Source organism: Numida meleagris, chromosome 3 (genome assembly GCF_002078875.1).
Source record: "Numida meleagris isolate 19003 breed g44 Domestic line chromosome 3, NumMel1.0, whole genome shotgun sequence".
Classification (NCBI taxonomy): Eukaryota; Metazoa; Chordata; class Aves; order Galliformes; family Numididae; genus Numida; species Numida meleagris.
In genome coordinates this window covers 21,573,373-21,587,541 of record NC_034411.1, presented here as the reverse complement: position 1 = coordinate 21,587,541, position 14,169 = coordinate 21,573,373, and the positions used below count along the sequence as shown (strand labels likewise).

Below are 14,169 nucleotides of genomic sequence, written 5' to 3'. Positions count from 1 at the left end.
CACAGTGACGCAGAGTATTTAAATACAAGACAAATATGAAAACCATTGATGTGCACATCTAAAGCATTTACTTTTAAATTAGTGTAAAATTTAAGGTTCAGACCAACCCTACAGGATGTTTGGAGTGGTCTACGTAAGTACTTCTTGGTGTAGAAGAGATTGGAACTCATGTGAAACCCATCCTGTGAAAGAGCTGAGGCTTTAAGCAAATACTTCTCTGAGTGCCGGACAAGGGATTCTCAAGTTAAGTCCTACTATTTAGAATGATCCTTCTCTATTACCTATCTTCTCCCGTTAAATTCCTTTGCAGAAGTACTCAGATGAAAGTGGCTGAAAAGGAACTCCGTAACAGAATATTATTTCCAGCTCATTACAAACTGTGCTGTGCACACAAACTCTCTCCCTTTTGCTTGAAGAAACACACAGTTCTCAGAGAATAATCAATTTTACTCAAATTTACAATAAAGACCATTTACAGCATCTCTGTGAAAAATAATGCCATTTTAAGACTGGCACAGATGTTTTCCGTTATCAAAGAGGAATCTCATGTAAACTCTTCCTTATTTTTTGCCTCAAAGACTTCATAAAGTAATTAAAACACTTAGAAAAGTCTCTTTAAAAAGTCTACTTTACCCAACGCTACCAAATCAGCATGCAAGCAAAACATTTAAACCGAACCAGCAGTGCTTGAACTAACTTTTAAAAATAAAAATCACGTTAAGAGAGAAGGTGAAAGTAACTGTAGCTGCATGGAAAGTCCTTTGGGTGTTACCGTTCAATGAGCCTGAACTCTGCGAGCAACGGCAGGTGGTCAGAGGAGTTATTTTCATTGGGAAGACCATTAACAGTCCAGAGATCTTTCTCTGTTAGAAGCGCCAGCCTACCGAGAAGCTTCAGACCTCCATGAAGAGAATCCTCCGTTCCTAAGTGAAAACAAACAGACAAAAACATTCAGTGTAGACTAAACTAAAAAGTAAAAAATAAATAAACAAATGGCGCTCAGAAAGAAGAAAACATGACAAATAATCTGGTTATTGTTCCATGTAAAACCACAAATAAGATGGTTTGGAATTCTTTCAGTCTATCACCGTTCCCTCACAGGAGGACTTGCTCCCAGCAGAGCTGCAGCACTCAAAAGGACACAGCCCCTCCACTCTGCAGGAGGGAACTGAGCTTATAAGGGAAAGGGATTTGTTTATTTGTTCATTGTAACTTCCCTGAAAAAGCCTCATACAATCCAGTCTTATTCTCTAGCACAGCAGCATGGCTGTACAGAGCTGACATTTGCAAAATTAAGAATGTCATAAGAGTTATTAGTACACATAACATTTCTATATCCTCAAGCATGCAGTTCTCCAGCAGGCAGGCAATTCTCTCTCTGCTGAGGATGAAAGCCTTCTGGCATCTTCATTCCTAATTGCTCAGCATAAGAAATGGATATTTCCCAGTGTTTCCTGCTACTTTCTATCATAGCCTTAAAACAAACAAGCAAATAAAAGTACCAAAAAAATCCTCCCCTCCCCCAAATGAAAAGCACCACATTGCTCATGGAAGAGGGGAAGATGAATGACAGCCTCTTACAGCCTTGTTATTATTATGCTACATTTAAAAATGTGTCCTCATTAAAAAAAAAAAAACAAAAACAAAAAAAAACCACACAACACAAGGCCGGAAGCAGCAGCAAGAAGTAGCAAGCTTTTTTTTTTTTTTTTTTTTTGCATCGAGTAAAAAAATTCCTTTAAAAATGAAATCCTTCAGTGCTGCATCAAACTTTTAGACTTCTTGAGCTGCCTCCTTGAGAGAGCAGACTATTCTGCAACCCTACCTGTTGGTGTCAGAGCAGAGAGATACTACAGAGGGGGCCGAGTGCTTTTCAGGAATGGCCCCAAAACAGCAGCTGCAACTTTCACAAAAATGTGTATGAAAGTGATCAGATTTTTAGAATTTCCAGCTGAACCTTTTAAGGGCTGGATTACAAGTAGAACTATACAAAGGATCACCCAGCAACTATTAAACTCCTTGCAGAGGTCAGGAGTTTCACCCCTTTGCCAACTGCTAGCTTTCCAGGCCTCTACACAACAGCTGCTTACTGCTGCCTTGAAGGAAATCCTTCTTGCTGCAGAAATGCCTCAACATCTCTAAAGCACACGTCTGCTCAGCTCTTGAGCCAAATGTATTATTTGGCAGCACCTACACATCTACAGAGCAGCAGTTCACTGTTACAGAGCGTGGTCTGTATGCAGTGATTCATGCCAGCTCAGGGCACTCTGGAACCAGCCAAATGGAATCCTGCAGGACCCATGTGTAAGTACTAACTCTCATTTTCACAGTAAATTCTGAACACCAAACTAAGTTCTTGGCTAAGCATACCATAAATTTTTAAATCACACAGCACTTAGATTGCACAGAATTCAGGAGGAATTTAGACACTCAGAAATAAAAGTTTTAAAAAACTTTTCAGAAACTTTTATTTCTGTTTTAAGCTTTTGTATTTGATATTTTACACTAAACATTTGCTGTATGCGCTATGACAAGTGATGGTACATTGACTCAATGAATGTTAACGATCTAGACTCAAGGTCTGAGAGATGAAGGTGCAAGTTTCATTTCAGTTACCATGAACAATGTTAATTCACAAAAATCAGCAGCCATTTGCACTGGGAGCAGGAGTGGAATCCAGGTTTCTTTGCTAGAGTTCTGCAGAGCCATTTATCTGGTGGCACTCCACTGCGCACTGATGTCTGATAATGGCATAAAACACACAGCAAACTGTAACATGAAAAATCTGCTGCTCAGGAGTTCCGCACTAAGCGCACAAATTATGATCAAGGCAATGCCGTTCCCCACCAAGAAAAGCACCCGCAGAGGCACCACGTCTTTCTTGCACCATCTGGTGAGTTTTAGCTGCAACTGCAATCAGGAGAGTGACAACTGGGCATCTGCCAGTGCCTGCTCTCGGAGGAAAGACCATTCACTTGACATTAATTACACCAAGGCTACCTGAAAAGTTAAGGTCATTTATCAACTTTAATGCACGTCGTAAATTGCCATTTTATGGCCTGAATGATTGGAAAAACTACTTTGTTGTAGGTCTTGCCACTAAGATCCTGCACGAGTTACTGTCAACAGTATTTTCCAGGTGCTACTTACATCACTGATTTTCTGTAGCCTCAGCTCTTGCTTTCCATGCTGAGATGGCAACTACAGGAATATTTCTCTAGGTGAAAGACTTTGCCCTGTGTGACATTCCAGCTGTGGTAGATTGACAAGGCAGCCATACCTCTGAGGTACCCGATACGGATCAAATTATCGCATTTCCCTTACAACCGGATCCAGAAGTTCCCTTTTAGCATTTCTGAAAAATAATTAAAAGTTGGTTTCTTTACCTGGTGGGGCAACAGAATCATCATTTGCTGCAGAATAGAAAATATAATCCACGGTGACTGCACTGCGGGAGTGACAAGTTGTTACTTCTGGGATCCCGGTTTCAGGAAGGTAGTGAGAATAGACTGAAGACAACTTAAAATGGTGCTGCAATTTTGAGGACAATCTAGACAGGAATCAAAGAAAAACATTTTATTTTCTTGTATTTCCTAGGAAAAACAAACAAACAAACAATTGAATGGTTTCCAGTTCAAACAAAAGAATCATCTGCACATGCAAACCGGTGTATCTTTTAAGCATTCAGTCTCATCACCTTTTTTTCTAGAAATGTTCACATAAGAAAAGCTTACAAGAAAGGGACTGACTATGAACTCGTCTCTACCTGGGCCCTGCAGTATGTAAAGAATTTTTTTTTTCCTGAACTAAAACTCAACTGTTTTCAAGTTAGGCTATGGCTAAACTTTCCTCTACTCAGGCTCTCAGGCTCCTGTTTTGCCTTTCCTCATCATCAGCCACTCTGTTCCTCTTCAGTTCATCTCATCTCATCTCATCTGTATATTCAATCCTGAAAAAAAAAGGCACAACTGCACCTTTCAGCAGAAGAGCTCTTCTCTCCCTCCCAACTATTTGCTCCCATCAGCTCAGCAAATTACCCTTTCCTAAGCTGTACCTGCCTTGCTCTGCATGGCTGCATTTTAAACCTAATCTGCTGTAAGTTCTGGTTAAAATCAAGTTTTTTTTTTTTTTTTTTAAATCAATTAAGTTGGCCTGGATGGCAGTGGGTACAATACAGGAAAGTAGTATTTTCTGCTCTGGAAACGGATGGGGAATAAGTTCCTCTTTTCAATTGATTCTACTGCCAATGGTTATATGTTGCAGCTTCCATAGACTTCCGCACTCTGCATTTTGATGACATTTTCCATCCGTGTTTAGCAGAAGTGCAGCTTTCCTGAGTCAGCAGAGCCTGCCCTGAAAGCCTGACACCAGCCAGTGCCAAATGGTTAGGCAGGGAGTGAGAACTGGTAAAACATTCGGCAATCCTGTGACTCACAGCCTAGCCAACAATCATTGCATCTACACCAATTACATCACGTACAACAGATTTTTCTTCTATGAGTTTTCCTTACCATTGCTGAAATATTTGTACAACATTGTTTAGCAGTTACTTTTACTTGTGCTGAGAGCGAAGAACCTTTGTCTGTTTTATATTTACTGTCTGGAAATTTGTCACGATCAGTGTATTCATTACACACCCCTTCAATATTTGCTTGTGTTCTGCTAGCCCTTAATCATTTTCCACTTAATCCCCTCCCAGCTTTTTTTTTTTTTTCTAAATCAAGAGACCCAAGTCCATTTAGTCACTCTTCAGATCAAAGCTATTCCAATGACTTTGATCATCCTTGTTACTTCATTTCCCTTATGAGATGAAGCAAAAAACCTGCAAGCAGTCTTCAACACGGGGCATGCTATAGATTTATTTACACTGTAGCATCGCATTTTCTGTACTGTTATCTACTCCTTTCCTCAGAACAGTTATTCCTTGCCTTTTTGATTACCAGAAGTTTTAATCTATTGGCAGTGATACCAAGATCTCAATTCTGATAAGATGTGGCTTAGTGCCTGACATCACACATATACTGTTACAGGAGCTTCCTTCTTCTTTGCTTTATTTTACATGCTTTTCCCACTTTGGTAAATGCAAATATATTCTTCCTTTCCAAAAAATGACATGTTTCTTCACAGCAGTCTATTGATTATTTTGCCAGATAGGCAGACTGGGATGAGTGTGCATTTTAGTATCCATGTCTGAAATCAAATACAGGTTTGGTCTAAAAACAAAACCAATATAACCTCCCCAGAAAATCTAAGATCCAGTCAAGAGATTGCATTTTTTCCCCAACAGCACGTACTTTTCAGATGCTATTACAATCTCTTTGGTGTTATCTGACGTTGCTTCTTCCATTTTTTCTCCTGTCAAATAAAAATACATTCAGTTTACATTTAAAAAATAGGATGTAGGTGAGACCAGTATTGAAAAGCTACAATAGAATATCTGAATATCTCCACGTATGTTTATTTCCTGCGGCAAGCAAGGTGCAATTCACAAAGCTGTTAAATTATTCCGTTCCATTATTTAGATTCCCTTCAAAGAATCTTTCAAATTACATCACATTCATTTCAAATTGTTTTGTCTGACACACAAAAAAGGTGGATGAAAGATGCAATAATGTTCAACAAGGAATCGCTTGCTTTTCCCATCTGTCCCATGAGATACTCTCACTGTAATACACGGACGCAGGAGCAGCAGGCTGACGCTACACACATGCTGCATTCCTCTCTCTTCTCCCTGTCACAGCACAAGAAGTTGTCCTGATGCAAACAAAGTAGTTTTGTGATTATCTGTCAGCTCCTGAATGGCAAATTGTGTCTTCTCAAAGATTTAAATCTGAAAATGCTTATCTTGTACAATATTTAAATTTGCACATGCCTACAGGAACAAATAACTTTACGCTCTAACAAGTCCAACAATCAGACTGTGCAAGCTCAAGGCTATTTTTTCCCTTCTACTAGAAAAGATGATCTGTTTTTCAGTGCTACCTGAAGGGTGTTTTCAAAGGACCAAAAAATCCATGAATCCCGAAACTGACCTGCATTTTCTTCTTTTTGCTGCTGTTTTATTTCATACACACAATTTTGTGAAATACCTAATTTTTTGGGCCAAATTGGAATAGGTAAGATTCTTTGTCCCCTTGGAAACTGTTCTTGTCCAGAGACCTAAGGAAGACAACAAGCTTTTTCAGAATAAATTTGATTAAGAAAACCCTGACACGACCACACATTTTCTGTACATTAAAATCGTAAGCAAAAAACAGCCCCCTAGAACAAATCTTTTATAATGGCTTGTCAAGTCTCTATAAAAACACTAAATGCTCCTTATCATAGAACAGCTTGGGTTGGAAGGGACCTTAAAGATCACCCAGTTCCAACCCCCTGCTGTGGGCAGGGCTGCTCCCAACCCCATCCAACCTGGCCCTGAGCTCCTCCAGGGATGGGGCACCCACAGCTTCCTTGGGCAGCCATGACAGTGCTTTGCCACCCTCTCTGTGAAAAACTTCTATCTAAATCTACCTTCTTTTAGTTTAAACTCATTACCCCTTGTCCCATCACTACACTCCCTGATAAAGAGTTTCTCTCCATCTTTCTTGTAGAACCCCTGTAAGTGCTGAAGGGCTGCAATGAGGTCTCCCCAGAGCCTTCTCTTCTCCAAGCTGAACAAGCCCAGCTCCCTCAGCCTGTCTTCACAGGAGAGGTACTCCAGCCCTCTGAGCATCCTCAAGGCCTCCTCTGGACCACTACAACAGGTCCACGTCCTTCCTGTGCTAGAGTCCCAGAGCTGAACGTAGTAATCCAGTGGGGTCTCATCAGAATGTACATTCCCTTTATTTACTCTTATTGAGTTTTTTTGCAGCTACCTAATTTTCCAAGATAGCTGTTGTGACATGAAGCTGAGAGATTACCGAGAACACAGTTAGCAACATAATAGGACTGAGTATAGACATCACCCTAGCAGAATCTTATTTCATCTTTTTAATGCTTATTCTTCTGGGATCAAGTAAGGTCAAAGATAAGCTAACAGCAACTACCCACTGGCAACAAACACCACTGGGGCTGTTTTCCCTTTTCTCATTGTATGTAGTTCAATGCTTCCTCTTAAATAGCTTTTGACATACCCAAGAGCTACGGCACACGAGAATTTACACAGAAAATCATCTAACCTGAAACAGTTTAGCTTCAGCACCCAATCACGTATTTGATTTTTACAATTTTCTAACCACTGTAATTCAAAGCTGACAAAAGTCATCTTCTCAGAGAGAACACAGAATGCAATTGATTAAGTGGTTATTTTCTCCTAAAGACCAGAGCACTTAGAAACAGCGACACAATCACCCTGCAGATTACTGCCTTTTAAGAACAATTAATTTATTTGGCAGATTTTTCATTTTGGAGTGATGAAGCAGATACAACATCCTGTAAGGCACAGCTAACAGACCCAGGCTTAACTCCACAGCAAATTTCTATCCATTCTCTTTAATCAGAATCAACTTTTTTCTGGTAAGAGATGAAAAGCTTACCTTCCCTATAGCAAGTCCTTCATAATTTAACTTTCCTTCCTTTATAAACCTGTACAACGGAGAACCAGGAACAGAATTGAAGTCACCACAGATGATAATTGGGCAGAAAGTACCATTCTTCTGAGGGGCAACACTAGCAATCTCTGCCAGGAGCATTGCAAGTTGGGTCAGTTTGATGTCCCCTCTCCTTGGGTTATACAGCAGATGTGTATTAGCTACACAGATGGCAGCATTAGTTTTACATGGAAATTTAGGCTGCAAAAGCAACACTAGTCCAACATTGTCCCTGTCCAACAGTGGAATATCACGGCGAAAAAATTCCACGGGATTTGATGAGATCAGGCTAAATTTGGAAGTTTTGAAGCAAATAGCACAGCCATCAGGTTTTCTCCCTGTCCTCATTTTATACTCACAGTGATACCCTGCAAAAAAGGTAATTAAAAACATAAAATACTATTGTAAAAATACAGATTCTTTTTCAAAAAAATTAGACTTCATGCTACTTTTTCCTCTAACCCTAACCCTCCCAGTGCAGTCAAGACCCAGTCTGAAGTACCGAAGCCTAAGGGAAGTTCACTGCTCTCTTTACATTCCCTTCTTTAATGTCCATCATTGAACTCTGCATCTTTTGAGGTTATATTTTCTCATGCTTATGTTGTTTTGGAGGAAAAATGACTTTAGTGGGAATTATTTGGTGTCACTAAATACAAAGCTGACAGCAGAGTTCATAAACAATATCCATCACAAATTCCCTATGAGGAACTCAGACCTGAATGGTTTCTGACAGAAATACCAAAACAACTGGGTCACGATAAAAAGAAATTTACATAAAACTTAGTTCTTGTACATCCTTCAAGATGATGGTGATCATCCCCATTATTTCTTGTTTTCCAAAAATAACTGCTTTAGCAAGGCATTGAGCTGCCATCTCAAGTCAGGAAGTAGTTCAATATTAACTGCCCCAAATAAATTTCAGCTAAAAATGTAAAAATGTAAGTTTTTAAATAAGGTTTTATCCTGTATTCTTGAAATGAGAAATTATTTAACGTAACTAACAATACATACGTAATCAAATATCACTAGCAGTCATTCCTTCTCTGTATGCTAAGATTTGACTTTACTTATAAAGGCTTCAAAATATGATTCAGCAAGGAAAGTGAACACAAGAGGCCTCCTGTCCCAACTTCAGTTTAAATGCTGCAGTCAATTTGGTGTAATACCCTTTACAATGTATAAGCATTTAAATAGTTTGAGATACCAAGCATGTTCTTCTCTATTCACGTTGGGAAAAAAAAAAAAAAAAAAAAAAAAGAAAAACCACCAAACAACCCAAAATATAAATCACAAGTCACATCAAAGTGGACTTGTGGTTTTTTCTTGATATTACCTGTGAAGCATTACAGTGATTAAGAAAAAAAGCGTACTGGCCATAAGAGTTTCATCATACCCAAGGATTCCAAACTTGACTTGATCTCTTTCCTATAGTGGTCTTCTTGGACTTCTTGTAAACAAAGTACCTAAGGCAGAAGTTTACAATTAAAAGACGCAACCAGATAAAAATATTAATTTATCTCTGTTGGCAGTCTCCATATGTTCAGACAAACCCAAGAAGATTTTAGAATTTTCTTTGCCCCCATAATCCTACAAAAGGATTCACTCTCCCATAAAAGAAAATGCTCCTTAAAACAAAATATTTGCCAGTAAAAAACAGCCATTCAGTCTTGCATGTCCTTTGCACTAAATAACCCCTGGCACAGTTGAAGACACATGCTTCAGCTCTAGAGGTTCAGAAGCTGAGACTATCAGAAGAAAGGTGCCCTATTTTCCTACTCTACATCTGTCATCAGATGTGCTGAAGATACGACGCTGGACTGAGTGGACCTTTAGCTTATGCAAGTATTGCTGTTCTTAAATTGAGTGCCTTCTTTACTGCACACTATTCAAGCATGCATTAAAGACAAAATGAGAGAGATTTATGTGAAGAAAGAAGGTTCTAATATTGAAAAAAAAAAATTTGCTGTGTGTCAGCAGAACAGAGTCATTCCAAAAAGACCATTCTACGAAGTCAGGGACAAAAGGCAACCGTGAGCATTATATACGGTACAGTCTGCCTTTCCTGTAAGTTTGGACTACAAGGAATGCATTAATTGCATAAACATAAATCCGAACTACTGCTAGGCATGACATAACTAACGGCTCGGCTAGATTCACAAGACAGCCCATCCACTAAACTAAAAACCAGCAAGGATTTGCTACCCCATTCCATCAGTTCTTATTAATTGCCACACGCTTGTTTTCTACTCACATCTGCATCCAGCTGTTTGATTTCTTGTAGAATGTTGGGAAATCTGTATGTCCAGATTAACAAACGTTGCCTGCAGTGTTTGTACAGGTGGGAGTTATCTTCTAACAAATTCTGCGAGAGGATGTTGTAGGACATGACTGTGAAGTCAAATTTGGCTTCACATTCTCTATTGCTTTGGTCAGTTTCTGCACTTTCAAAGATTTTCATTGTCCTGCTGCGCTGACAGAAATATTCCCAGTGTCTTTTGATATTTCCTGTTAAAAACCACACACAGCAGAAAACAAGTTACATAACAAATCATACGACTTCTTACTGCTCTTAGAAATCGTTCAATTGACAACTATTTGCCTTGGAAATTGCTTAACCAATTCTAAAAGCTCATTTGATTAGTAATGGCTTAGAATCTTCAGTGGAGATGATCTTTATATAAGAATCAGTAAACAGCACAGCAGAAAACAAATTACATGCCCTGGATTTCTAATTATTTTGAAAACAGGAAACTGGCACATTCTAAGGAGATCACTGCTGTTGTATCACCTCACCTTGCTCCTTCCTTGCAGGAATGCTGTGGGCCCTGGAAGCCAAATCCAGTCTCTGACTTATGACACTTATGGCTTATATCACTGCCTGCCCCTACATCCTCAATGTAATGTATCTGCAACGAATTCAGCAAGACTTCAGATACTATTCTCACAGTGGGAGAGAAGCCACACTGTGCCTTTTTGAGTACCTTTATGTACTGTCACAACATGTGAATGAAAGACGACCACTCTCTCAGATATAGGTACATTAAGATGTGTTTGCTAAGGGGAAGGGCAGATAAGAAAGGTCTCAGCAATAAGACACTGTAACATTTTTAAAACAGTTGTTTTCTGGCAGAGGTGCCAAGAAAAATAGTAACTCAAAAGATGTGGGCAATGTTGCCTCTAACTCGCTATAAGTTGTTACAAGTTCTACATTCTTAGTAATAGGAACAAACACAGAAAAGAAGCAAAAAACATCTTTTACCTTTCTTGTTACTCTCACTGTTTTCATCCTGTGAGACAGAAACACATACTGCTTCTTTCTGATCAGAGAAGTTTGGTTCTTCTTCAAGGGCTGGAGTATCTGGCTGGGCACTAAGCCTCCTCTTCTTTGTCAAGGGTTCTTCTCCCTCAGCTTTCATACTGGGGTTAGGTAGGTGAAAGGAAGAATGTTGTGCAAAGTTATCGAGCTGCCAATTAGAGTTCTGAAATTGCCTCCAAGGTCCAAAAAACGGTGGGAGCCTCCAGTTCGCTGAGAAATCAGCTGGAACAGGCAGAGGGAAAGACGCCCATGGGCAGTGTCCGGCCCATCTCATACAGGTGGGAACTGGGCTGCTGAAGGCAAATACCTGAGTACCGTTGACGTGGGTGATCCAGTCTCGGCCCAGCCTCTGCACATGACGGGGCAGCATGGGGTGTCTACCAAAGAAAGTATACGTTTTATTACTTAAATGCAATGAAATGTGCCTGTAGAAGGCTGTAGATGCAAGTCACCCAGGCCATGATTTATAAAAGCTATTCCCTCTCTACAAGTTAACGCATACAGTATATTCATTTTTCTATTAGTTCTAGTTCAGCTACATGAGAGAAGAATCACATTTTTAGATACCACTTACACATTATCACCTCTTATTTACATTTTATTACAAATGTAGTTGGCCCATGTAGAAATGTAAACCTTTACCTCTATGACTCACAAAGTGAGACCTCAGGAACCAATCTTGTTATGCTGAAGAGGGAAAAGGATACAAATGCCACTTAATTTTCACACTCTCCCTCTTAATAACTATCTACAATTCCTTCTCCACCTTGTTGAATTCAATGCCACATCTTCCAAGTGCTCAGCAGAACAACTTTTACAAAAGGTCACTTTGCATGCCACTTTAGCTTCTCTAAAAGGCTATTTGAAACGAGTCAGAATAGCACTGACTTGCAAGAAGTCGGGAATTTGTTGAAAGAGGCGCTGACCTGGATCGTGCCCAGACGACAAGGAAACAGAGGGTACCGATGCTCGCTTCCTTTCCGGCGCCACAGCCAGCAAAGAAATCTCACGCCTACGCCGACTTCCGTTGGCCCCCGCAGCGGGAGCTTAAAGCAACCTGCCGCCACAGCCAGGCCTCCCGCAGCCGCACGCGGCGCCGCGCCCTCCGGGGCTCCGGGCCCGTTTCTCCGGCAGCTGCCGGGCCGCCTTGAAGGACAGCGGGGCCCGACGCGGCGCCCAAGCCCGGCGGAGGCCCCACAACGCCTTCAGGCCCGGAGACCCCTGAAACCCCGACCCCCGCCCTCCGCTTTTTACCTCCCGGCGGGCCCAGGACCGGGCCCAGCCCTGCGGGGCCCCGCTAACAGCTCCGCCAAGCCCCGGCGCCCCCAGAAGGGGTTATCCCAGGGCAGCGCCAGCTCCGCCCGCCGCCGCCGGACTCCCTGCCCGCCGCTTACCCCGTGAGGGCGGTGGCTAGGCCACGCCCGCTCGCCTGTGGGACTTGTAGTCCAAAGGCTGTCTCGGCGTCCCGCCGCCATCTTGGTTCCGGGTAGGCCGGCGCCGAGGGTGGGGCGCCATCTTGGGCCAGGGCAGGGTGAGGTTCAGGCGCCATGTTGGTTGTGGGCGGCCTGCCCTGCTGTGCAGTACCGGAGCGTGTGGGAGCTCTGTTAGAGGAACGTAATGCTGTATTTCTTACGTGGTAGGCATGTTTTGGAGACAGAAGACAGTAACTCGTCGACACAGCAGCATCAACTGCTGTTATTTTTTGGTGTAGAGAGAATGTTCCTGTAGCAAGTAGTTATTTTCTTTATTTTGATGTACAGTAGCTGTGAAGACAGTTTTTTAAGGTAAGTCTTTAAGAAAAGAAAGGTATGTTGGTAAACCTAGAAATTGTGTAAACAAAAAAAAAAATAGAAGTAAAAGATTAATCAGACGGTGCAAATCTTTTCACTTCTATATTTTGCTATTATTTCTTACCTTGCTCTAGGTAAATTTTAATAACCCAGTAATACTTAATGACATGTAATCTCCTCTAATTATTATCTTGTATGTCTAGGCTATACTACCTATGTTAAGAGATATTCTTCGAAATAGGTACCCCCAAATACTGGTCTGTAACTAGAAGCCAAGAATTTCACGAGTCATTTGAACTTTTGAAACTCCCTAGTGATCTGGGGCTACTGGCTCCCTGAGGGATGCTTTGATTGATTATGGTGAACATGAGAACAGCCATAATGCTTCAGCAGAATGGTCCAGAACTCGGTTTCCTGCCTTCTAGAGGGAGCTGGCAGCAGATGCCTAAAGATGTGCAGGGACTTGGCAAACTGCAGCTGAATTCTCTCCCTGCCTCTAGCTGCTTTGAGCTCAGTAGATTTTCTGAGCCTGATCTGGTTGTCTTTTCAGTTAATCTCAGTGACCCTCTTCCCCAAGTACTTGAACTTGTGAACTTTTTCACAGAATCACAGAATTGTAGGAGTTGGAAGGGACTTCTGGGGGTCATCTAGTCCAATTCTGCTGATAAAGCAGGTTTCCTACAGCAGGTCAGACAAGAAGGCATCCAGGCAAGTTTTGAATATTTCCAGAGAAAGAAACTCCACAGTCTCTCTGGGCAGCTTGTTCCAGTGCTCTGTCACCCTCAAATAATTTTTCCCTCAAGTTTGTATGGAACATCCCGTGTTCCGGTCTGTGCCCATTGCCCCTTGTCCTGTTCCTGGGTACCACTGAAAAGAGCCTGGGCCCATCCACTTGACTTCTGCCCTTTGTATAAGTGTTGATAACGTCCCCTCTCAGTCTCCTCCAGGCTGAACAGCCCCAAGTCTCTCAGCCTTTCTTCATGAAGGAGATGCTACAGGCCCTTAATCATCTTTGTGCCTCCCTGCTGGACTCTCTCTAGAAATTCCCTGTCTTTCTTGAACTGAGGAGCCCAGAACTGGGCACGGTGCTCCAGATGTGACCTCACCAGGGCAGAGTAGAGGGGGAAGGTTGTCTCCCTCGACCTGCTGTCCATGCTCTTTTTAATGTGCCCAGGGTACCGTTTTACCACTGGCTTTCTTGGTCACAAGAGCACTGTTGGCTGTTTTTTGTTTTTTTTTGTTTTTAATCAACAGCATAATTTGACAAAAGTTGTACAGGTCTAACTGGTATTCATCGCGTGAAAAGCTGATTGCTTATTTATTTATCTAATTCCTACCAGCCTCTGGCTGTGTTAAAAGAGACATGAAGCAGTCAATTTCCATCCATCTTCTCCATACCACTCATGATTTCATGGTCCACTAACATATCCCTTTGTGTTATTTCTTCTTCCCTGCCAAAACTCCCCAGACTGTTGCATTGCTCCAAATGAAG

At 41.5% G+C, this 14,169-nt stretch overlaps 1 protein-coding gene across 4 annotated transcripts; it reads right to left on the bottom strand.

Annotated features, from left to right (window-relative positions):
- On the bottom strand, positions 430-12,377 carry ANGEL2 (angel homolog 2). 4 transcript variants are annotated; one of them, XM_021390392.1, is made up of 10 exons: positions 12,142-12,283; positions 11,814-11,944; positions 10,831-11,264; positions 9,823-10,076; positions 8,965-9,034; positions 7,518-7,939; positions 6,033-6,159; positions 5,295-5,355; positions 3,387-3,550; positions 430-923 (listed from the first exon to the last, which is right to left on the bottom strand). In XM_021390392.1, the coding sequence occupies exons 3-10, from the start codon at positions 11,255-11,257 to the stop codon at positions 769-771; spliced, it is 1,680 nt and encodes a 559-aa protein (XP_021246067.1). In that variant the 5' UTR covers positions 11,258-11,264; positions 11,814-11,944; positions 12,142-12,283; the 3' UTR covers positions 430-768. The 4 variants fall into 4 exon arrangements, with proteins under 4 accessions (XP_021246067.1, XP_021246068.1, XP_021246065.1 ...); XM_021390393.1 differs by lacking the exon at positions 12,142-12,283 and having other exon boundaries at positions 10,831-11,109; positions 11,195-11,264; positions 11,814-12,132; XM_021390390.1 differs by lacking the exon at positions 11,814-11,944 and having other exon boundaries at positions 12,142-12,377.

What these genes read in the sequence shown, in the direction of transcription:
- ANGEL2 (XM_021390390.1), bottom strand. Translation starts at nt 12,362, where the DNA reads ATGGCGGCGGGACGCCGAGACAGCCTTTGGACTACAAGTCCCACAGGC. An exon ending in CAGTGAGAGTAACAAGAAAG is followed by an intron (nt 10,077 to 10,830) that starts GTAAAAGATGTT and finishes GGTTTTTAACAG; the next exon opens with GAAATATCAAAAGACACTGG. An exon ending in AAGGACTTGCTATAGGGAAG is followed by an intron (nt 6,160 to 7,517) that starts GTAAGCTTTTCA and finishes TGTCTTCCTTAG; the next exon opens with GTCTCTGGACAAGAACAGTT.